Source organism: Cherax quadricarinatus, chromosome 97 (assembly GCF_038502225.1).
Source record: "Cherax quadricarinatus isolate ZL_2023a chromosome 97, ASM3850222v1, whole genome shotgun sequence".
NCBI lineage: Eukaryota > Metazoa > Arthropoda > Malacostraca > Decapoda > Parastacidae > Cherax > Cherax quadricarinatus.
The window spans coordinates 5707732-5734451 of record NC_091388.1 but is presented as its reverse complement, the minus strand read 5'-3'; the positions used below and the strand labels follow the sequence as shown (position 1 = coordinate 5734451).

The following is a 26720-nucleotide window of genomic DNA, read 5'->3' as shown; positions in this document are numbered from 1 at the left end:
ATGGAAACAGAAACTCAGAAGATTAATTGATCTATATACAGTAGTGGCCTGGTATCCATGGGGGATATGTTCCAAGAACAATCATGAATGCCCAAAACTGTGGATAGTAGCGACCCCTATACATGTATACAGTGGAACCTCGGTTGTCGACTGCATTACTTGTTGAATAAACTGGATTTTGAATGAGGCGTTTGAGAAAAAAATGTCCTGGTTTTCACATTAACTCTTGGTTGTTGATGGTCAAGTTTTTGTATGTACAGAACAGGACAAAGCAGCTCAGGTCACTTGCTCACAGAATGCGCACTGGACAATGGGTCAACAGTGTGGGTATGAGTCAGTTTAGCTGCTAACTTGAATGCTGGAAACACCTCTTGAGCTTTTGTTGTGTATCTTGTGAACTTTTTTTTTTGTTATTTTGCAGTTTTGGTGCAATTTTTTTGTGAGTGAATATTGTGTCCCTGTGGAAGACCTTGGGCCTAGAGGTGACTGAAGATGATGTGGAGGAGTTGGTGGAGCACAGAACTGAACTCATCACAGAACTTGTAGACCTTCAGAAAGAGCAGCAACAGATTACAGCAGAGGAGCTGTCATAGGAAGAAGAGTAGGGTTTGCATACTGGTTGGAGAGCCGGTCGTAAGTCTAAGTGGCTGGTAAACAAGTACGTCACTAAATGAGGAGAGGCTGTATTTATCTGTATATCGTATCATATTTACATTTAGCTTATGATGGGTCGCAACATAACCCCATCATAAGCCAAGGAGTATGTGTATGTCATTTTTGTGCACAATCTGAAGAGTTATGAGAAAAAACTAGCATTAATTGATTTGACAATAAATCAAAATTCGCACTATTCAAACTGTGTGTACTTTTTGTGCACAACTTGAAAAGATTGAGGGAAAAACTAAAATTAATTAATTTTGCACTAAATCAAAATTTGCACTAGTTAAGACCTGGTTGTACTCTAAATTTTGATTTATCAAGAAAATTAAAATACATACCTTATGATATAACTTATACTTGGAATTAAGGGACTCAAGAGCTTCCAGATTATGCTTAAATATTGTTATATCTGGCTGCATGAACGACTGACCAAAGGCTTGCATGATCTGGATGAACTGGGCTTCATTCTCTATAGAATCCCAGTTTCCAGCTCCCAGTGATATATGCACAGATGGTCTGAAAAAGACAAAATATTCACTGCAAAATAGTTACTGCAGAATATTCTCAGCAAAATATTCTCTGCATTAGCAAAATATATTAACTAATACATTCTCAAGAATAATACTCCTTTGAAAATACGCCAATATGTCAAAGGATAATAGTCAGCAAAATATATAGTCTAAAGATTAGTAATTATCCAAGTGGAAAAGAATCCTTCCTCCATAAGTCAAGAGTGTCGTAAGAGGCGACTAAAACACCGGGAGTAAGGGGTTAGTACCCCTTTCCACTGTATAAATTACCAAAGAATAAAAAGTCACTGGAACAATACACAAATAACCCAGACATAGAAGAAACTTATGACGACATTTCAGTGCAGTTTGGTCCATTAACTAGTCACACTAACACACAAAGGTGAGGGAGACAGTACATACAGGAGAGGACAAAGATGAGACAAGAGAGGAACAGGTAAGTGGAGAAGTAGTGGTAGAGGTATTGCGTTAGTGGACCGAAACATCGTTATAGCCTCTTTCTCCTATGCACGTGTTATGTGTATATATTACTAAATGTGAATAGAAAAAACTTTTGTTTTTCTTTTTAGGTCACCTGCCTTGGTGGGAGGCAGCTGGCATGTTTAATCAATCACAGTGGAACCTGGGTGTTGGAACTTAATTGGTTCCTAGGTGGTGTTTGAACTTAATTGGTTCATTAGTGGTGTTGGAAATGGGAAAAGCTTAATGTGGGAAAGAGTATCTGCCAGGTTTTAATTACGAGTCCTACACACTGAAGGATGCTGAACTGACTCTTGCAAAAGTCTCTTAGAGTTAGGTCAGTGTCAAAGGTCACTTCAAATCACTTTTGAAATGGGGCTTTCCTGTAAAGTTTTCTTACAAGCAAATTGTAAACAGGTCAGCACGTTTGGACTCCACGAAAATCTTCAAAGACCGGCTCAATTTTTCTGGACCAAAACTGTTCGGACTCCAGTTCGTTTGAGGTGCAGTATGTTCAAACACCGAGGTTTCACTGTATGTTCAGTGTTAGAAATACTCACTTGAAGAAATACTTCCAGTTATGTTCTAGAAGGCAGCGAAGCAGCTCAAACAAGGGACCCTTAACTTCTGGAGAGACTCGCTCCGACACCACAGGATAGATGTGTTCCATGCACAGTGTGATGGTGTTTGGGATAAACTGCCTGAACGACTGTCCAGGTTCACTTACTATCAACTCCAGCAGTTTGAGAAATCTAGGAATAATTAAAAATGAGAAACTGAATTGACCTGTCAATGCTCAGTAATACCCCACATGTAGACAGAAAGTCAGAAGATTAATGGATCTGTCTATTTCAACCCACTTCTGGGGTCCTCTTCAGAGGGTTGCAATATAGAGATCAATTAACCTCCTGTGTTTCTGTCTCCATGTGGGTTATTATTCAGTACAGTTAAGTCCTCAACTTACAAACACAAGGTACAAACACTTTTTCTTTTTTATTCAACACATCGGCCACTTCCCACCGAGGCAGGGTGACCCAAAAAGAAAGAAAAAGCTTTCGCCATCATTCAACACTTTCACCATCACTCATACATAATCATTGTCTTTGCAGAGGCGCTCAGATACGACAGCTTAGATGTCCCTCCAAACCCCTCCTTGAAAGTGCAGTCATTGTACTTCCCATTTCCAGGACTCAAATCCAGCTAACTGGTTTCCCTGAATCCCTTCATAAAATAAAATTATTATACAGGTGGTCCTCGACTTACAATGGTTTGACTTTGGATATTTCAACTTTACAATGGTGTGGCAACAATTACTTTGGATGAAATTACCCAGCATGAAGGTGGCAAGTCCCTAACTTGTATTCATTTACTGACCTTTCAATACTGGTATTTAGTTAGTTACAGTAATTATTTGTTTATTGACTTATTCAGTGACAGTAGTTATAAATTATTTATTTAGCATATTATATTCATATTCGACTTACAATATTTTTGACCTGCAATACAGTGGTACCTTGACTTACAAGTTTAATTCATTCTGTGACTGAGCTCATAACTCAATCTGCTTGTATATCAAATCAATTTTCCTCACTGAAATTAACTGAAATGCCATTAATCCATTCCAGCCCCCAAAAAACCACCCCAATTTTTTTGTTACGGGTTTTTAAATAAGAAAAATGTATTCATAAATCCACCACACTCACTACTCCATCCACCACCCTCACTACTACACCCACCACCCTCACTACTCCATCCACCACCCTCACTACTACACCCACCACCCTCACTACTACACCCACCACCCTCACTACTCCATCCACCACCCTCACTACTACACCCACCACCCTCACTACTCCATCCACCACCCTCACTACTACACCCACCACCCTCACTACTACACCCACCACCCTCACTACTACACCCACCACCCTCACTACTCCATCCACCACCCTCACTACTACACCCACCACCCTCACTACTACACCCACCACCCTCACTACTACACCCACCACCCTCACTACTACACCCACCACCCTCACTACTCCACCCACCACCCTCACTACTACACCCACCACCCTCACTACTCCATCCACCACCCTCACTACTACACCCACCACCCTCACTACTCCATCCACCACCCTCACTACTACACCCACCACCCTCACTACTCCATCCACCACCATCACTACTACACCCACCACCCTCACTACTACACCCACCACCCTCACTACTACACCCACCACCCTCACTACTCCACCACCCTCACTACTACACCCACCACCCTCACTACTCCATCCACCACCATCACTACTACACCCACCACCATCACTACTACACCCACCACCCTCACTACTACACCCACCACCCTCACTACTCCATCCATCACCATCACTACTACACCCACCACCCTCACTACTACACCCACCACCCTCACTACTACACCCACCACCCTCACTACTACACCCACCACCCTCACTACTCCATCCACCACCATCACTACTACACCCACCACCCTCACTACTCCATCCACCACCATCACTACTACACCCACCACCCTCACTACTACACCCACCACCCTCACTACTACACCCACCACCCTCACTACTACACCCACCACACTCACTACTCCATCCACCACCCTCACTACTACACCCACCACCCTCACTACTACACCCACCACCCTCACTACTACACCCACCACCCTCATTACTACACCCACCACCCTCACTACTACACCCACCACCCTCACTACTACACCCACCACCCTCACTACTACACCCACCACACTCACTACTTTTTACACCCACCAAATAAGAAAAATGACTACACCCACCACCCTCACTACTACACCCACCACCCTCACTACTACACCCACCACCCTCACTACTACACCCACCACACTCACTACTCCATCCACCACCCTCACTACTACACCCACCACCCTCACTACTACACCCACCACCCTCACTACTACACCCACCACACTCACTACTCCATCCACCACCCTCACTACTACACCCACCACCCTCACTACTACACCCACCACCCTCACTACTACACCCACCACACTCACTACTCCATCCACCACCCTCACTACTCCATCCACCACCCTCACTACTACACCCACCACCCTCACTACTCCATCCACCACCCTCACTACTACACCCACCACCCTCACTACTACACCCACCACCATATCTACTCCATCCACCACCCTCACTACTACACCCACCACCCTCACTACTACACCCACCACACTCACTACTCCATCCACCACCCTCACTACTACACCCACCACCATATCTACTCCATCCACCACCCTCACTACTACACCCACCACCCTCACTACTCCATCCACCACACTCACTACTACACCCACCACCCTCACTACTACACCCACCACCATATCTACTACATCCACCACCCTCACTACTCCACCCACCACCCTCACTACTACACCCACCACCATATCTACTCCATCCACCACCCTCACTACTACACCCACCACCCTCACTACTACACCCACCACCATATCTACTCCATCCACCACCCTCACTACTACACCCACCACCCTCACTACTCCATCCACCACCCTCACTACTCCACCCACCACCCTCACTACTACACCCACCACCATATCTACTCCATCCACCAACTACTCCACCCTCACACTCACTACTCCATCCACCACCCTCACTACTACACCCACCACCCTCACTACTCCACCCACCACCCTCACTACTACACCCACCACCCTCACTACTACACCCACCACCCTCACGACTACACCCACCACCATATCTACTCCATCTATCATTATTACTACTCCATCCACCACCATCACTACTCCATCCACCACCATCACTACTCCATCCACCACCATCACTACTCCATCCACCACCATCACTACTCCATCCACCACCATCACTACTACATCCACCACCATATCTACTCCATCTACCATTATTACTACTCCATCCACCACCATCACTACTCCATCCACCACCATCACTACTCCATCCACCACCATCACTACTCCATCCACCACCATCACTACTCCATCCACCACCATCACTACTCCATCCACCACCATCTCTACTTCACCCACCACCATGACTACTCCACTGACCACTATAAGTACTCCACCCACCACTATCAGTTCTCTGTCCACCTTAATGTTTCTGGAAAAACTGTGAGTGTTAAAATGGAGGTTACCTCTTTCCCGAATTTATACGAGAACCAAACAAGGGTCGAGGTGCCTCACTACAATCTGGGATTAACGTGGGAGTATTATCCTTCCGATTATGTCTTGGACGAGCATGTGGGATGGGATGAAGTACCTGACATTCCTTTGGGTACAGAGTTGGATTTGACTTCAGATACACCGCCAACTAGTGGCTGCGTATCTGAAGCTCGATCGTAACTCAGATTTTGGCTTGAAACTCAGAGCAAAATAGCGACTGAGTAACGGCTCGTAAGTTGGGGCACTTGTAAGCCAAGGTACCACTGTATTTTCAACTTACAATGGGTTTGTCAGAACGTAATCCCATCATAAGTCAAGGACTACCTGTAATATGCAAATGTGGAATTTCTTATACACATCTTACCTGAGGGCATTCCGGGAGTCAACACCCCCGCAGCCCAGTCCATGAACATATCCCTGACAATTCCCATTGAAAGCGTGTAATACACAAGATTCTTACTTGTCAACGACCCTGACAGCAGCGGGATTGTCAGCACTGATAGCCAGCTGAAGGTGATGTCTGGTAGTGAAGACATCAAGGAATGTCTGTATGGTGGCTTCCACTCTGCCAGGACCCAGTTGAACTCTCAGCACCTGCATCACTACCACCATCAGTGATAAGATCTCCTCACATACACCTGATGGGTAGACAGTACTATATTACACCACCACCATCAGTAACATATCACACACATCTAATGGACAGACAGAACTATATTATTCCCAGCATTCTTCATCTCTCTTAACCCTCTGAGTGTTTTGGTTGTATAAAAACGTCTTACGAGCCAATGTGTTTGACGTATATATACTGAAAAATTCTGGCGGGAGAAGGCTGGTAGGCCCACATTTGAGAGAATGGGTTTGTGTGGTCAGTGTGCACAGTATAAAAAAATCCTGCAGCAAGCAGTGCATGATGAGGAAAAAAAAAACTCCGACCGTGTTTTTGGATTAAAACGCCGACTTTGAGGTGTATTTTCATATAGTATTTATGGTTGTATTCTCATTTTCTTGGTCTCATTTGACAGAATGCAAGATATGTTACAGAAATAGAGATGATTTTGATTGGTTTCAAGATGAAAAGTACCTTGAAGTTGAGCTCAAAGTAACAGCAATATTAAATTTTTGCCAATACAGTGGACCCCCGGTTAACGATATTTTTTCACTCCATAAGTATGTTCAGGTGCCAGTACTGACCGAATTTATTCCCATAAGGAATATTGTGAAGTAGATTAGTCCATTTCAGACCCCCAAACATACACGTACAAACACACTTACATAAATACACTAACATAATTGGTCGCATTCGGAGGTAATCGTTATGCGGGGGTCCACTGTATTCCAGAGTACACAAATGACATCACTCGTCCAATACGCATCCAACTGGCTAATCTAATACGCATTTGGGAATGTACTGATGTTATTTATACAATTATTACAATAATGCAGTAGTCTGCATAACAGTAAATCTTCTATTCTTTGTGTGAATAAAAATTCAATATATAAAGCAAGAGTAATGTAAGAGGGACCTGGAGACGTGGTTGATGAACAGAAATTTTTTTTATTTTAGTGCCAGGAATGTCTGCATTGTTTATTCTGGGCCCTATTTTGAAATTGGCATCTTTTTTAGTTTGCATGAAATTGTCCAAATTGCCAATTTCTGACCACTTTATTGGGTAGTTGAAATCAGTAAATGGGTGGTTTCTTGTACTCAATTGATAGAACAAATGGAGTTCTAAAGAAATAGCTATGAGTTTGGTCGACTGGAACAATGGAACTGGCCAAAAACAGGGCTCAAATTGGGTGAAATTGCTGATGCGTAAATATCGCAAGCTTCGTGAGAGCGTAATTCCGTAACTTTTCCCTCAAATTTTGTATTTTTGGTGTCATAACCATCGGGAAAAGATTCTCTATCATTTCATAAGAAAAAAAAAATTATTTTTTTCTTTTTCAAATATTTTGTGACACTGAGACACACTAGGATTTTGGGTTAATATGCATAAAAAATGAAAAGTCTTCATAGAAAACAAATGCCACTCAGGTTTATAAATATACAGACAGGAGATACAACCCCATGTTTACACTACAGGAGGAACCTAAATTGTTCGTATACACACATACATGAGGAGCCTCACATGAAGGGAGTCAGGGAAACATGAGGAGCTTCACATGAAGGGAGTCAGGGAAACATGAGGAGCCTCACATGAAGGGATTCCATGAGGAGCCTCACATGAAGGGAGTCAGGGAAACATGAGGAGCCTCACATGAAGGGAGTCAGGGAAACATGAGGAGCCTCACATGAAGGGATTCAGGGAAACATGAGGAGCCTCACATGAAGGGATTCAGGGAAACATGAGGAGCCTCACATGAAGGGATTCAGGGAAACATGAGGAGCCTCACATGAAGGGATTCAGGGAAACATGAGGAGCCTCACATGAAGGGATTCAGGGAAACATGAGGAGCCTCACATGAAGGGATTCAGGAAACTGGAGATTTTCCTGACTCTCTTCACAAAATGTTACCTTCCTTACACTTCAACAGCATGTCAAGTCCCAAAAACAACTTGTCTCCAATCACTTCTATCTGACACGCTAACATGCCTGCACAGCACTCCATATTTATCATCAAAAAATATTTATGATGCAGGAAATGTGTAGATTTCAGAGAATGTGACAAATGGTGAAAAAAATGGAAGGTGTGTATAGGAGGCCATGGACGAGTAAAATAGAATGAACGATGGTGAAAAACCCATCATATTTACAACATCAAATGGAGAACTCAAACAGCCTTTAAGCCCTTTTAATAAGGGATTTAAACAGCCTTTCATATGTGTAAATCCCTCATTGAAAAAACGAGAGGAAGCTGAAATTCATATTCAAGTTTAGTGTTAAGGATTCTTGAAGACTACAGTGTTCCTCACCAACTTCAAGGCTGAGGGACTGATTACCTCATCTTTTGTACTGCAGGGACCCACATATACAGCACCTACATTCAGTGTTCCATGTTTTTGTTGGCTTTCAATTGAGTCATTGTTCCATCTGCCAATGACAATCTATGGTGGGTGGAACATATTGAACAAAGGCTCATTTTGAACCCATCGATAACCTGGAATACTGAAAAGGTGCTGTATACGTGGGGCTCTGCTGTGTATGTGGGGTTCTGCTGTATATGTGGGGCTCTGCTGTGTATGTGGGGTTCTGCTGTGTATGTGGGGCTCTGCTGTGTATGTGGGGTTCTGCTGTATATGTGGGGTTCTGCTGTATATGTGGGGTTCTGCTGTATATGTGGGGTTCTGCTGTATACGTGGGGCTCTGCTGTGTATGTGGGGTTCTGCTGTATATGTGGGGTTCTGCTGTATATGTGGGGTTCTGCTGTATACGTGGGGCTCTGCTGTGTATGTGGGGTTCTGCTGTATATGTGGGGCTCTGCTGTGTATGTGGGGTTCTGCTGTATATGTGGGGTTCTGCTGTATATGTGGGGTTCTGCTGTATATGCAGGGCCCTGCTGTATATAGTTCTATAGTCTTCCTATCAAGTCCCTGAATTTATATTGATAAAGCCCCTGGATGGCAAAACGTCTACAAATTAAAGATACCCACATGTTGCACATGTCTAATTCTTAATCAAAGATTAGAGTGTCCTGTAGCTCAATTTGTATTGCACTCAGCTCACACACAGATCCATGCTTCAATACCTGATACAGGTGAAAACATAAGGACGTGTTTCCTTATGACACCTGCTGTCACTGTTCACCTAGCAGTAAAATAGGTACCTGGGTGTTAGTCACCTTACACCTGCAGCGTGGGGTTGCATCCTGGGACAAAACTGACCTAATTTGCGGGAAATACTCTGCATAACAAGGGGCTTTCTATATAGTAGTATGTTACTGATGTCAGCTATGGTCTGTATACCTTATACATGTACTTGTAGAAATAAATATTATTATTATTATTTTTTTTTTAACAAGTTGGCCGTCTCCCACCAAGGCAGGGTGACCCGAAAAGAAAGAAAATTCCCAAAGAGAAAATATTTTCATCATTCAACACTTTCACCTCACTCATACATAATCACTGTTTTTGCAGAGGTACCCAGAACACGACAGTTTAGAAGCATATACGTATAAAGATATACAACATATCCTTCCAAACTGCCAATATCCCAAACCCTTACAATAATTAGATAAAAGAGTGAAGGAGAATGCATCTATGAGAGCTGAGAGCACACTGCAAGTACAAACTCTTGAAAGTTACCAAGACTTACTGGAATGCTGGACATAGATGGGGAACAGTAGTATGGCTTGGTGAATGATGTCTTGAACACAGTGGTAGTATAGTTCCCGGCTAGCCTTATCTGTGTTGTTGAGTTCCTCCACCTGGTAACGGATCACCGACAGTGTGTCGCACAGCTTTGGAGCCACTGAGACCAATGGGAATTTTAATGTGATGCATGCAATACAGGTGCTCGACTTACGATGGAGTTACGTTCCAACGAACCCATTGTAAGTTGAAAATATCAGAAGTCGAATATGAATATACGATAAATATGTAAATACAGATGGTCCTCGACTTACAATGGTTCGAATAACAATATTTCAACTTTATGATGGTGTGGCAACAATTACCAGATAAAATTTAAGATAATTACCCAGCATGAAGGCATCAAGTCCCTAACTTGTATTCATATATTAACATTTCAATACAAGTATTTAATTATTTGTTTACTGACTTATTCAGTGACTAGTTATTTATTTACGTACTTACTTATTTAGCATATCATATTCATATTCGACTTACGGTAATTTTGACTTACGATGGATTCACAGGAACGCAACCTCATCAGAAGTCGAGGACCACCTGTAAATAATTACTGTCACTGAATAAGTAAATAAACAAATAATTACTGTAACTAACTAAATACCAGTACTTAAAAGTCAATAAATGAATACAAGTTTATTTTATCAATAAATTGTACTGTACTGTACAGCATCATTATCAAACCATCGTAAAGTCAAAATACTGCAAGTCAAACCACCGTACAGCAAGGAGCATCTCTATTTAGACACAAAATTGTAACAGTACAGTTGCAAACAAACCACAGAACAGGTAGGAATTTTACCCATGACGAGTATAAATATACGTAGCTGGATAAATCTTATTCCAGTCAGCTGGCTCATTTAACACACTGGCCTGGGTTCAAACCCCACCCATTCTGTGGTTTTCTATGCAATATCTAGCATGGCTTTACAAAAAAATATACAGTAAAACTCCCATATCCACAGATTCCGTATCAGTGGTTTTAGTTATCCATGGTTTACTGTGGCCCAAAAATAACCCTTAATTCTGCTTAATAATAATGGCCCCAAAGTGCAAAATAGCGATGGTGACAGTTCAAGTCTAAGAGAAGTTGTGAAGTGTTTCCCATAAGTGAAAAAGTGATAATTCTCCACTTATTTTGCATAATTTATCAATTAAACTTTATCATAGGTATGTATGTACACCAAAAATGACTATATAGTGTTCAGTGGTATCCAGGGTTTCTGACATCCATGGTAGTTCTTGGAAGGTATCCCCCACAGATACGAGGGAGACTACTGTAATATGGCTGAAGCGATAACTAAAATACTTTTGAAAGTAAAACCTAACAGTTGAAATAAGTGTTGTGTAACTTGAAGGAGCAAGTATCTGACACTTGAAATTTAGTACATTATAAAATACAGATTTTTTTTCTTACATTTTAAAATTTACAAACTATGAGATGTTATCTTACTTGTGTTTGTTTCAAAGCCTAGCTCTACGTAAGGTATTGTACCACTTCCTAGGAAGTGACCTAGATGAACAGGGGCAACAGACGTCAGGAAAAACACCCAACATCTCTACCCACCCCAGGATTAAAGCCAGTTTCTTTGGCTGTCAGCTGAAGGTGCCACAATTAGTCTATGAGCCACTTTTTTATAAATTAAGAAGGCCATCTCAGAAAATTAATTCTGCAAAAAAAAAAAAAAGCAAGCAAAAGTGCACTTACTAGTTTCCTGAAGAGTTTTGTCATCTACCAATGCCTGCACGTCAATTTTCCGCACTTCACACGTAAATGAGTTGATGAAAGATGTGAGGTGGTGTTTACGTGTCTCTAGCCTATGATCAACCACAAAGCTGGGCCAGGGTAGCAGAAGAAAGTTGACTAAAGCGCGCAGAATTAATCCTCGCACCTGAAGTGGAATACCCAAGAATAAACTATTTTATTCATTATAAACTATGCAAAACACAAATTAGCCAATATATTTATTTTTTTTATTAACACAACAGCTGTTTCCCACCTGAAAAAGAAGAAACACTTTCATCATCATTCACACCATCACTGTTTTGCCAGGTGTGTCTACACTATAGTTAGAAAACTGCAACACAACAACACCCTTCCTTCAGAGTACAGACACTGTACTTCCCATCTCCAGGACTCAAGTCCTGGAGGCGCAAGACACAAATTAGCCCGTGTTGGAAAGAAAATCATTGCCACAGAAATTGTAAAATCAAACTTCATAAATAACAAAAAAGGCACAATACCGTGACTGGAACGATACACAAATAACCCGCACATAAAAGAGAGAAGCTTACAACGACGTTTCGGTCCGACTTGGACCTTCATGTTACTAAAGAAGAAAAAGTCAGTACTGTAACAAGAACAATACACAGATAACTCGCACACAGGAGAGAGAAACTCATGACGACATTTTGGTCTGACTTGGACCATTAACCCTTTCAGGGTCCGTCCCATAGATCTACGGCTTTACGGTGAGTGTCCAAACCGTAGATCTACGCCATGAGCTCAGCTCACTCGGATAAACTGTGAGTGGTACATTTGGGCCTAGATATGAGAGAATACATCTATGTGGTATGTGTGCACCACATAAAACAGATCCTGCAGCACACTGTGTATAATGAGAGAAAAAACTGAAATCATGATTTTTCGATTAGATTTAGATTTTGCCACCGAAGTGGCTAGTTTATTGTGCACCCCATATCCATCCTGTGGACGGTAGCGCGAGAGCATGTGGATACACAAAAGGCCTAGGAACTAGGCCCCAAAGGGTTAACAGGAATACATATGGATTTATATCTACATATCTATAGTTCACTTATCTGTTACAAGCAAATTTAGGAAATTTGCTTAGTATATCTGGTATCTTATTTTCATTAATAAGATATCTTGACATGTCACATACGTTATTATACTGTCTGTCTCTGTATTCCTCAATAAGTGGACAATTAAGCACATAGTGTTCAAGAGAGTGACCATATGCCTGATCACATAATTTACATTTAGTTTGATCATCATCTGTGTGTCTCCCAAACTGCCAGAAGTACTTGTAACCAAGCCTAAGCCTGGCCACTACAACATCAGTCAGTCTGTTCACATTGCAAGTTGCTCCATAAACATACTTATCTACGTTCATGTTATCATAGTGGGTTATAGATCTACTCAGGCTTCTAACTGCATTCCTATAACAATCATCTTCATTATTTACTTCTCTCCTAATATTATTCCTAATGCTAGACACAGTTATACCAAAGTTATATTCTACGTTCTCCTTCTGGATACTCTTCTTGGCTAACATATCAACTTTATCATGAAGGAGTAATCTTAAAACAGCAACTTTGCAGTGTTTTTTTGTATGTTTTTTATAGTTGTATTTGCGATTTCTTGGTCTCATTTGATAGAATGGAAGACATATTACAGAAATAGAGATGATTTTGATTGGTTTTAGCACTGGAAATGGCTTGAAACTGAGCTCAAAGTAGCGGAAATGTTAAATTTTTGCCGATATTCAAGAGTAAACAAACGACCTCACACGTCTAATACACGTCAGCTGGTGGGTCTAATATACATTCACAAATATGGTGATGATATTTATACAATTATTACAGTATTGCATAACAGTAAATCTTCTATTTTTTGGTGTGAATAAAAATTCATTATGTGAATAAAAAATCAAAATGAAATTTATTTGTAAAGCCTCAAAACATAACTAGTGAACAGAGGAAATGTTAGTTTAGTGCCAGGAATGCCTACATTGTTTATTCTGGACCCTATTTTGAAATTGGAATATTTTGAACTTTGTGTTAAATTGGCCAAATTAACAATTTCTGATCACTTTATTTTGTAGTTGAAACAGTTGACTTGGCGATTTCTTGTGCTCAATCGATAGAATAGAAGTAATACTAGTGAAATAGCTAAGAATTTGGTTGATTGGAATAATGTAATTGGCCTAAAATGGGAGTCAAAGTCGGCAAAATTGCCGATTCGTAAATATCGCTGACACATCAAAATTCGCGAGAGCATAATTTCGTCAATTTTCCACCTAATTTCGTACTTTTTGTTTTATTACCTTCACAAAAGATTCTCTACGATTTCATAAGAAAAAATAACAATTTTTTTTTTTGAAAATTCTTGGACACTGATGCGTGACTCCAGATTTGGGCCTTGGACCCTGAAAGGGTTAAGATGTCCCATGGCTGGATTGGTAGCACATTCAGCTCACACACTGAGGTCCAGGAATCAATCACCAGTATGGCTGGAAAACATTAGGATGTGTTTCCGTATAACACCTGCTATCACTGTTCACCCATCAGTAAAATAGGTAACCTGGGTGTTAGTGGACTGGTATGGGTCGCATCATGGGACAAAATTGACCTAATTTGGCAGAAATATTCTGAATAAGAAGGGGCTTTCTATATAATATGTCACTGATTATGTATTATTGATACACTGTGATTATGTATGAGTGATGGTGAAAGTGCTGAATGATGAAGGTTTTTTTCTTTCATTTTGGGTCGCCTTGCCTCGGTTGGAAGCAGCCGACGTGTTGAAAAAAAAAAAATGTCAGATATCAGCTACGGTCTGTATACCTTGTATGTGTACTTGTATACCTAGAGAGGGTTTGAAGGGTCAATGCTCCTGCAGCCTGGTGTGTGACCAGGCCTCACAGTGGATCAGGACCTGATCAACCAGGCTGTTACTGCTGACCGCAGTAAAGTAGTTAATGGTCCAAATTGGGCTAAAACATCGTCATAAATTTCTCCCTCCTAATGAACTGAGATACTGGAACTGAAATCAGTGTTTAATATTGCTAAATCTATTTTGACTAACTTAGCTGATTCATGAAGATTTATCTAAAAATTAGAAATATATATGATAACTATTTCAATAGTCATCCTTAACAAGAATACACATGCTAGTTGTCTCCCACTGAGGAAGGGTGACCTGAAAAAGAAACACTTTCAACATCATTCACTCCATCACTGTCTTGCCAGAGGCCCACAGATGCAATAGAATAGACGTCACTCCAAAAGGCAATTATAATTATCATTAATGCATTAAGATTTACAAAAATTATTAAAGGTAATTCTAATTAAGATGAAGATTAGGCATAGATGATGTTACTAGCCCCTTGCTATCAGCATTCAGTAATTTATACAGTAGAAGGTATTACTAGCACCTTGCTCCTGGCACTTTAGTTGCCTCTCATGATACACAAGGCTTATAGAGGAAGAATTCTGCTCCACTTCCCCATGGAAAAGTGGTGAACACAACTTATTATAATAAGTGAACAACTAACCTTTATATCAGATGAAAGTGATGGAGCTTGTACATATAATGACTGTACTTGGTTCATCTCCAGTGCCACAGGTGAACGCATCATAACAGATAATGACAGCAGCAGCTGTACGCCACAGTTGATAATGAGTGGCGGAGCCTTCATAATGAAAAATAAATAATACAGTTAATTCATTATTCAGACTACATTAATCACACTACATTCCATTATTCGAAGTACATTATTCTGACTACATTACATTAACATGCTGACTATTTACCTTTCCATCACATTAACACATCAACCATTTACTACCAAGGCAGAACTATACATTACATTGCTCTAAGTTAAAAGGTCACTGATAACAAAGTTACACTGTGTTCCACCTATACTTCTCTCTCTCTACATTTTATATTAAATGGCTTGTGGAATGCTACAAATATGAGCCCCCATTGTATGGTACTGCTAGGGAAATCTCAGTCATAGAATTGATAGTCATAGAATTGATGAGGGAAAAAAGGTGAGTGGTGCGTTGAGGTATATGTGGAGTCAAAAAACGTTATCTATGGAGGCAAAGAAGGGAATGTATGAAAGTATAGTAGTACCAACACTCTTATATGGGTGTGAAGCTTGGGTGGTAAATGCAGCAGCGAGGAGACGGTTGGAGGCAGTGGAGATGTCCTGTTTAAGGGCAATGTGTGGTGTAAATATTATGCAGAAAATTCGGAGTGTGGAAATTAGGAAAAGGTGTGGAGTTAATAAAAGTATTAGTCAGAGGGCAGAAGAGGGGTTGTTGAGGTGGTTTGATCATTTAGAGAGAATGGATCAAAGTAGAATGACATGGAAAGCATATAAATCTATAGGGGAAGGAAGGCGGGGTAGGGGTCGTCCTCGAAAGGGTTGGAGAGAGGGGGTAAAGGAGGTTTTGTGGGAAAGGGGCTTGGACTTCCAGCAAGCATGCGTGAGCGTGTTAGATAGGAGTGAATGGAGACGAATGGTACTTGGGACCTGACGATCTGTTGGAGTGTGAGCAGGGTAATATTTAGTGAAGGGATTCAGGGAAACCGGTTATTTTCATATAGTCGGACTTGAGTCCTGGAAATGGGAAGTACAATGCCTGCACTTTAAAGGAGGAGTTTGGGATATTGGCAGTTTGGAAGGATATGTTGTGTATCTTTATACGTATATGCTTCTAAACTGTTGTGTTCTGAGCACCTCTGCAAAAACAGTGATAATGTGTGAGTGTGGTGAAAGTGTTGAATGATGATGAAAGTATTTTCTTTTTGGGGATTTTCTTTCTTTTTTGGGTCACCCTGCCTCGGTGGGAGACGGCCGACTTGTTGAAAAAAAAAAAAAAAATATTTTCATGTTTTTCTTTGAGAGGCAAGCATTGCACAAATTGTAAATTGTAAATTGGCTAAACACAGCCACGTCTTGATTCATACGAATAATGAATCCCGTGAAGTGGTCACATGCAAATTCACACTATTCAAATTATGCATAATTTTCATACACAATTTGCTATGGGGAGAAAATTGCATTAATTACTTTCACACTAAATTTGCGCTAATCAAGACCCGGCTGTAAATACACACAATCTGTTTTACGAAAATTATTTAGGCTTTGAAAAATTACGAAATGAGAAAATTACAATATACAAAAAAAGTTTAATATCATATGACAAGAAATACAAAAACTTGAAATAAAAGGCCAATAACTTTGGAATTGGATTATATGTGGGACTGGGCAGGAGTTGCAACATCCCCCAATGAAAAGCAATATCAGAAACAAGGCAAGAAGTCTTCAAGATATTAGAAATACTACTGGATCAAATGTAGAAGTGGTCAAGATATCAGAAACACTGCTGGAACAAGTGCAGAAGTCTTCAAAGTATCAGAAACACTGCTGGAACAAGTGCAGAAGTCTTCAAAGTATCAGAAACACTGCGGGAACAAGTGCAGAAGTCTTCAAAGTATCAGAAACACTGCTGGAACAAGTGCAGAAGTCTTCAAAGTATCAGAAACACTGCGGGAACAAGTGCAGAAGTCTTCAAAGTATCAGAAACACTGCTGGAACAAGTGCAGAAGTCTTCAAAGTATCAGAAACACTGCTGTAACAAGTGCAGAAGTCTTCAAAGTATCAGAAACACTGCTGGAACAAGTGCAGAAGTCTTCAAAGTATCAGAAACACTGCTGTAACAAGTGCAGAAGTCTTCAAAGTATCAGAAACACTGCTGTAACAAGTGCAGAAGTCTTCAAAGTATCAGAAACACTGCTGGAACAAGTGCAGAAGTCTTCAAAGTATCAGAAACACTGCTGTAACAAGTGCAGAAGTCTTCAAAGTATCAGAAACACTGCTGGAACAAGTGCAGAAGTCTTCAAAGTATCAGAAACACTGCTGTAACAAGTGCAGAAGTCTTCAAAGTATCAGAAACACTGCTGGAACAAGTGCAGAAGTCTTCAAAGTATCAGAAACACTGCTGGAACAAGTGCAGAAGTCTTCAAAGTATCAGAAACACTGCTGTAACAAGTGCAGAAGTCTTCAAAGTATCAGAAACACTGCTGGAACAAGTGCAGAAGTCTTCAAAGTATCAGAAACACTGCTGTAACAAGTGCAGAAGTCTTCAAAGTATCAGAAACACTGCTGTAACAAGTGCAGAAGTCTTCAAAGTATCAGAAACACTGCTGTAACAAGTGCAGAAGTCTTCAAAGTATCAGAAACACTGCTGGAACAAGTGCAGAAGTCTTCAAAGTATCAGAAACACTGCTGGAACAAGTGCAGAAGTCTTCAAAGTATCAGAAACACTGCTGTAACAAGTGCAGAAGTCTTCAAAGTATCAGAAACACTGCTGGAACAAGTGCAGAAGTCTTCAAAGTATCAGAAACACTGCTGGAACAAGTGCAGAAGTCTTCAAAGTATCAGAAACACTGCTGTAACAAGTGCAGAAGTCTTCAAAGTATCAGAAACACTGCTGGAACAAGTGCAGAAGTCTTCAAAGTATCAGAAACACTGCTGGAACAAGTGCAGAAGTCTTCAAAGTATCAGAAACACTGCTGGAACAAGTGCAGAAGTCTTCAAAGTATCAGAAACACTGCTGGAACAAGTGTAAAGTCATCAAGAGGAAACTGGACAAGTATCTTCACCAGGTACCAGATTAACCTGGCTGTGATGGATATGTGGGTCCGTGGGCCTCCAGCAGTAACAGCCTGGTTGACCAGGTTAGCATCAGGCCAGCCTGGTCCATTGGCAGGCTCTGATAGTGAGACTCTCAAAGCTCATCAAAGGTAAATTTATTAAAGGGGTACCACAAGTACGCTAGGAGACAACACAATAAGTGTCAGGGGCCCCAAAACCGTTCAACTGCCTCCCAGCATACATAAGGAGGATTACCAATAACTCCCAGACTGTCTTCAAGACCCCTGGCCAACAGTAAGAACCTGGTTAATCAGGTCCTGATCTACCACCAAGCCTGGTTGATCAGGTCCTGATCCACCACCAGTCCTGGTCATGGACCGGGCCACAGGGTCACTGACTCTCAAAACCCTCTCCAGTTATACTGCAGGCACGGGTAGCCAAGGGATCATCATTCACAACTGAACCGTAATAACACAAATGCCCTGGGTTCAAACCTCATCTGTTCTGTGGTTCGATCAATTTTATGGTCTTTTATAAGTAAAAGGGATAATGGGGTGATACACAAATAACCCGCACATATAAGAGAGAAGCTTACGACGACATTTCGGTCCGACTTGGACCATTGACAAAGTCACACCGAAACGTCGACGTAAGCTTCTCTCTTTTATGTGTGGGTTATTTGTGTATCATTCCAGTCACGGTATTGTGCCTTTTTGTTATTTAATAATGGGGTGAATTACTGAGTAACACATGCAACACTCCAACACTTAATACAACATACACTCACACAGTAATACAATCAACATTCGAACACTTAACAGAACACTAACCTCAACATTAAGAACATTAGTCGCAGCAACTAGCATCTGTTTGTTGATTGTGTGGCAGGTGTCTTGGTGTTGATGTGTTTGTGTTCCACCAGGAAACACTTGGACAAACTGCTGACCATATAACTGAGACAGCCAGTGCACCCAGGCTCTCAATGTTGACAAAACTTGTGCGTGACTGTAAAAAAATAAAAGATATGTGGAGTTAATCTTCATTTGCTGCAGAAATAATGATGCCGACTTGTTGAGGAAAAAAAAAAAAAAAAAAAGAAAATTATTATTATTAATAATAATAATACTATCTTTCCTCCGTAAGCCATGCGTGTCGTATGAGGCGACTAAAATGCCGGGAGCAATGGGCTAGTAACCCCTTCTCCTGTATACAATTACTAAAAAAGAGAAGAAGAAAAACTTTATAAAACTGGGTTGCTTAAATGTGCGTGGATGTAGTGCGGATGACAAGAAACAGATGATTGCTGATGTTATGAATGAAAAGAAGTTGGATGTCCTGGCCCTAAGCGAAACAAAGCTGAAGGGGGTAGGAGAGTTTCAGTGGGGGGAAATAAATGGGATTAAATCTGGAGTATCTGAGAGAGTTAGAGCAAAGGAAGGGGTAGCAGTAATGTTAAATGATCAGTTATGGAAGGAGAAAAGAGAATATGAATGTGTAAATTCAAGAATTATGTGGATTAAAGTAAAGGTTGGATGCGAGAAGTGGGTCATAATAAGCGTGTATGCACCTGGAGAAGAGAGGAATGCAGAGGAGAGAGAGAGATTTTGGGAGATGTTAAGTGAATGTATAGGAGCCTTTGAACCAAGTGAGAGAGTAATTGTGGTAGGGGACTTGAATGCTAAAGTAGGAGAAACTTTTAGAGAGGGTGTGGTAGGTAAGTTTGGGGTGCCAGGTGTAAATGATAATGGGAGCCCTTTGATTGAACTTTGTATAGAAAGGGGTTTAGTTATAGGTAATACATATTTTAAGAAAAAGAGGATAAATAAGTATACACGATATGATGTAGGGCGAAATGACAGTAGTTTGTTGGATTATGTATTGGTAGATAAAAGACTGTTGAGTAGACTTCAGGATGTACATGTTTATAGAGGGGCCACAGATATATCAGATCACTTTCTAGTTGTAGCTACACTGAGAGTAAAAGGTAGATGGGATACAAGGAGAATAGAAGCATCAGGGAAGAGAGAGGTGAAGGTTTATAAACTAAAAGAGGAGGCAGTTAGGGTAAGATATAAACAGCTATTGGAGGATAGATGGGCTAATGAGAGCATAGGCAATGGGGTCGAAGAGGTATGGGGTAGGTTTAAAAATGTAGTGTTAGAGTGTTCAGCAGAAGTTTGTGGTTACAGGAAAGTGGGTGCAGGAGGGAAGAGGAGCGATTGGTGGAATGATGATGTAAAGAGAGTAGTAAGGGAGAAAAAGTTAGCATATGAGAAGTTTTTACAAAGTAGAAGTGATGCAAGGAGGGAAGAGTATATGGAGAAAAAGAGAGAAGTTAAGAGAGTGGTGAAGCAATGTAAAAAGAGAGCAAATGAGAGAGTGGGTGAGATGTTATCAACAAATTTTGTTGAAAATAAGAAAAAGTTTTGGAGTGAGATTAACAAGTTAAGAAAGCCTAGAGAACAAATGGATTTGTCAGTTAAAAATAGGAGAGGAGAGTTATTAAATGGAGAGTTAGAGGTATTGGGAAGATGGAAGGAATATTTTGAGGAATTGTTAAATGTTGATGAAGATAGGGAAGCTGTGATTTCGTGTATAGGGCAAGGAGGAATAACATCTTGTAGGAGTGAGGAAGAGCCAGTTGTGAGTGTGGGGGAAGTTCGTGAGGCAGTAGGTAAAATGAAAGGGGGTAAGGCAGCCGGGATTGATGGGATAAAGATAGAAATGTTAAAAGCAGGTGGGGATATAGTTTTGGAGTGGTTGGTGCAATTATTTAATAAATGTATGGAAGAGGGTAAGGTACCTAGGGATTGGCAGAGAGCATGCATAGTTCCTTTGTATAAAGGCAAAGGGGATAAAAGAGAGTGCAAAAATTATAGGGGGATAAGTCTGTTGAGTGTACCTGGTAAAGTGTATGGTAGAGTTATAATTGAAAGAATTAAGAGTAAGATGGAGAATAGGATAGCAGATGAACAAGGAGGCTTTAGGAAAGGTAGGGGGTGTGTGGACCAGGTGTTTACAGTGAAACATATAAGTGAACAGTATTTAGATAAGGCTAAAGAGGTCTTTGTGGCATTTATGGATTTGGAAAAGGTGTATGACAGGGTGGATAGGGGGGCAATGTGGCAGATGTTGCAAGTGTATGGTGTAGGAGGTAGGTTACTGAAAGCAGTGAAGAGTTTTTACGAGGATAGTGAGGCTCAAGTTAGAGTATGTAGGAAAGAGGGAAATTTTTTCCCAGTAAAAGTAGGCCTTAGACAAGGATGTGTGATGTCACCGTGGTTGTTTAATACAGTGGACCCCCGCATAACGATGGCATCACATAGCGATTTTTCCGCATACCGATTACTTTTATCGCAAAATTTTTGCCGCGCATACCGATTAAAAACCCGCTTACCGATTTTCGTCCGAGACGCGTCCAATGTGCCCTCACATGTGCCGGCCGTCCCATTGTTTACCAGCCAGCCTCCGCGGTAACATCCAAGCATACACTCGGAATATTTCGTATTATTACAGTGTTTTCGGTGCTGTTTCTGGAAAATAAGTGACCATGGGCCCCAAGAAAGCTTCTAGTGCCAACCCTGTGGTAAAAAGGGTGAGAATTAGTATGGAAATTAAGAAAGATTTTGAAGGGTTTGGGGCTAACCCTGAGAAGCCTATGCCAGTTGTGGAATCCATTGTGCCTACTTCAAAGATTAAGGAAATGTGTGCACAGTGGGTTGAACTGCAAACCTTTATAGATGAAAATCACCCTGACACAGCTGTTGCAAGCCGTGCTGGTGACTATTTCAATGACAATGTTATGGCCCATTTTAGGAAAGTCTTGAAGGAACGGGAGGTACAGAGCTCTATGGACAGATTTGTTGTGCGACAGAGGTCCAGTGACTCTCAAGCTGGTCCTAGTGGCATTAAAAGAAGAAGGGAAGTAACCCCAGAAAAGGACTTGCTACCTCAAGTCCTAATGGAAGGGGATTCCCCTTCTAAACAGTAAGAAGATAATGCTCTCCCCTCCTCCCATCCCATCAATCATCACCAGATCTTCAATAAAAGTAAGTGTCATTTAATTGTGCATGCCTTTTTCAGTTTGTGTGTATTAAAATTAACATTTCATGTGGTAAAAAAAATTTTTTTTCATACTTTTGGGCGTCTTGCACGGATTAATTTTATTTCCATTATTTCTTATGGGGAAAATTCATTCGCATAACGATGAGCCCTCTTGCACGGATTAAAATCGTTAACCGGGGGTCCACTGTATATTTATAGATGGGGTTGTAAGAGAAGTAAATGCGAGGGTCTTGGCAAGAGGCGTGGAGTTAAAAGATAAAGAATCACACACAAAGTGGGAGTTGTCACAGCTGCTCTTTGCTGATGACACTGTGCTCTTGGGAGATTCTGAAGAGAAGTTGCAGAGATTGGTGGATGAATTTGGTAGGGTGTGCAAAAGAAGAAAATTAAAGGTGAATACAGGAAAGAGTAAGGTTATGAGGATAACAAAAAGATTAGGTGATGAAAGATTGAATATCAGATTGGAGGGAGAGAGTATGGAGGAGGTGAACGTATTCAGATATTTGGGAGTGGACGTGTCAGCGGATGGGTCTATGAAAGATGAGGTGAATCATAGAATTGATGAGGGAAAAAGAGTGAGTGGTGCACTTAGGAGTCTGTGGAGACAGAGAACTTTGTCCTTGGAGGCAAAGAGGGGAATGTATGAGAGTATAGTTTTACCAACGCTCTTATATGGGTGTGAAGCGTGGGTGATGAATGTTGCAGCGAGGAGAAGGCTGGAGGCAGTGGAGATGTCATGTCTGAGGGCAATGTGTGGTGTGAATATAATGCAGAGAATTCGTAGTTTGGAAGTTAGGAGGAGGTGCGGGATTACCAAAACTGTTGTCCAGAGGGCTGAGGAAGGGTTGTTGAGGTGGTTCGGACATGTAGAGAGAATGGAGCGAAATAGAATGACTTCAAGAGTGTATCAGTCTGTAGTGGAAGGAAGGCGGGGTAGGGGTCGGCCTAGGAAGGGTTGGAGGGAGGGGGTAAAGGAGGTTTTGTGTGCGAGGGGCTTGGACTTCCAGCAGGCATGCGTGAGCGTGTTTGATAGGAGTGAATGGAGACAAATGGTTTTTAATACTTGACGTGCTGTTGGAGTGTGAGCAAAGTAACATTTATGAAGGGATTCAGGGAAACCGGCAGGCCGGACTTGAGTCCTGGAGATGGGAAGTACAGTGCCTGCACTCTGAAGGAGGGGTGTTAATGTTGCAGTTTAAAAACTGTAGTGTAAAGCACCCTTCTGGCAAGACAGTGATGGAGTGAATGATGGTGAAAGTTTTTCTTTTTCGGGCCACCCTGCCTTGGTGGGAATCGGCCGGTGTGATAATAAAAAAAAAAAAAAAAATAATACTATGGAGGGGTGTTAATGTGTCAGTTTTATAACTATAGTGTAAATGTGCCTCTGGCAAGACAGTGATGGACTGAATGATGAGTTTTTCTCTTTCGGGCCACCCTGCCTTGGTGTGAAACAGCCAATGTGTTAATAAAAAAATAAAAAAATACTATTCTTTGCTTCTGCAAATACATGATGCAATTTATACAAACCATAGTTGATATCAATGTGATCTATAGTCTTGTACAATAATCATAACATTAATAATAAAATATTTCTACAGGTACATGATACAACTTATACAGGCCATAGCTGATGTCAATTACACACTATATAGAAAGTCCCTGGGTATGTCCCTAGGATGCCACCCATACCAGTCCACTAACACCCAGGTACCTACTTACTGCTAGGTGAAGAGTGACGGCAGGTGTCTTAAGGAAGCACGTCCTATGTTACCACCCCTACCGGGGATCAAACCATGGACCTCAGTGTGTGAGCTGAGCACATATACAGCACCTATTTTCAGTGTTCCAGGTTTTCATTGGCTTTCAACTGAGCCACTGTTCCATCCGCTGGTGACAATCACCAGCGGATGGAACACAATGAACAATAGGTCAATTGGAAGCCAATGATAATGCAGAACACCATAACGAAGATGTGGGGCCCAGTGGGGGACCTATATTGTTGGGGCCGTGAAGCTTGAACTGTTACGGGGACCCTGAAGTTTGACCTGTTAAAAGGGCCCCTTCACAGCTCCTCCTCATACTGTGGACAAAAGTCTCTTCTGGGGCCCTCCGGAATTAGGAGCCCTGTAACCTTAGTATGATTAATTAAGTCTAAATTGAAGCATTAACTAGCCAGTATATAGTAGATGAAGTCATTATTAGACACTAATTCTTTCAATGCTGAGCGATTTCAATCTCATAGTTGAGTAAAAGGCTGTCCAAAGAAAGCCAGAAGCCATGTCAGGTCAGGTCACAGAGAAGTAGAAAAACAGTCTGCAGCTCAGCAGACAAGGGGTCAACCAGGTACTGCTGACTCGGCAGGCAAGGGGTCAACCAGGTACTGCTGACTCGGCAGGCAAGGGGTCAACCAGGTACTGCTGACTCAGCAGACAAGGGGTCAACCAGGTACTGCTGACTCGGCAGACAAGGGGTCAACCAGGTACTGCTGACTCGGCAGACAAGGGGTCAACCAGGTACTGCTGACTCGGCAGACAAGGGGTCTGGTAAGCAGATGAATCATTCAAAGATAGACAGGTATGACAGATACATAGAAAATAGGTACTCACACCTCTACAAAGTCAGAATGTAGAACGTCTACAGCAGTCTCTACCTCGAAGAGCTTTAATCCTGTGCTGTAGTTGGCCATCTGAACTAACCTGTAATGCAACAATATGTAAATCCAATAGATACAGTCTATCTTGTAATACACCAACAACAACACAAATACAACAGATAGTGTAACAATGAAATCTGCCTTACACATCACTTTAATTAATATTACAGTACTCATTTTTAGATTAGAATAATATTACTGTACTCATTTTTAGATCAAATTATTACTCCTGTGCTCATTTTGAGATGAAAATCATATAAAAAAGAAATTAGCAACATATTGAATAACAAGAGATGATCTGAGGCCTAATTAATGCAACCTTACTTTTCAATAACCTGTATTGCTGTGGCTGATCTCTTAGGCAGTTCTTCTCCCAGAAAGAGCGTCGAGAGCCTACCAATGGCCTGAAGCAAGGAGGATAAGTCCCTTAATAGGCAGTGTAAACGAGGGCACTCGTGCTCGGCGGAAATGTTGAGTCGACGACGGCCATTTTGTTCTATCATGTTGGACTGAAGGCTGAGGTATAATTTTGTGGCTTCGTTCCATGGTTCATACTGCAAGAGAGAGAAATTTACATACCCAAGAGTCGTTAATACACTATACGTTAAAATTAGTTTTTTTATTGACACATTGGCAATTTCCCACTGAGGCAGGGTGACCCAGTAAAGAAACACTTTCATCATCATTCACTCCATCACTGTCTTGCCAGAAGTGTGCCGACACTTCGGTTAAAAAAATGCAACATATCTCCACCCCTCCTTCAGAGTACAGGTACTGTACTTCCCACCTCCAGTACTGTAACATCCTCACTCATCCTTCAGAGTACAGGTACTGTACTTCCCACCTCCAGAACTGTAACATCCTCACTCATCCTTCAGAGTACAGGTACTGTACTTCCCACCTCCAGAACTGTAACATCCTCACTCATCCTTCAGAGTACAGGCACTGCACTTTCCACCTCCAGAACTCAAGTCTGCCTAACCAGTTTCCCTGAATCCCTTCATAAATGCTACCTTGCTCACACTCCAACAGCATGTCAAAAATTAATGGCTATAAATTCCAGTAGGAAGTGCTAAACCTGCAGGGAATGGGAGGCAGTTGGGTATAATCCAAGGAAGAGGATAATTCCAATTCCTTGGATCACGATACCTCCCTTGAAGGGTTCCATATCAAAAGATATTACTATACGAGGTTACACGTCAATAATCACAGCCATTTTCAAAGTCAAAAAATAATACAATGTCCCATTTTCCTTCTATGTAACCTTGTGCATGAATATACAGGGTTTAGAAAAATAAAAAGTCACAATACCATTATTTAGTTAGATTTTAGAAATTAACAAAAAACAATAACAATTTGCCTACCACCAGAGTGAAAATTTGATCAGGCA

The 26720-nt window shown here is 41.2% G+C and overlaps 1 protein-coding gene across 2 annotated transcripts in view; it reads right to left on the bottom strand.

Annotated features, from left to right (window-relative positions):
• The window catches only part of ebo (ellipsoid body open), an 81456-nt gene that overhangs the window by 8040 nt on the left and 46696 nt on the right, over positions 1–26720 (bottom strand). For both annotated transcript variants that reach the window (XM_070105188.1, XM_070105189.1), the window contains exons 12-20: positions 25655–25884; positions 25284–25373; positions 19443–19617; positions 15499–15636; positions 11910–12093; positions 10149–10304; positions 6353–6530; positions 2210–2401; positions 999–1176 (exon numbers count right to left, since the gene is read on the bottom strand). In XM_070105188.1, coding sequence (XP_069961289.1) covers positions 999–1176; positions 2210–2401; positions 6353–6530; positions 10149–10304; positions 11910–12093; positions 15499–15636; positions 19443–19617; positions 25284–25373; positions 25655–25884 — 1521 coding nt within the window. The remainder of the gene's footprint in view (positions 1–998; positions 1177–2209; positions 2402–6352; positions 6531–10148; positions 10305–11909; positions 12094–15498; positions 15637–19442; positions 19618–25283; positions 25374–25654; positions 25885–26720) is intronic.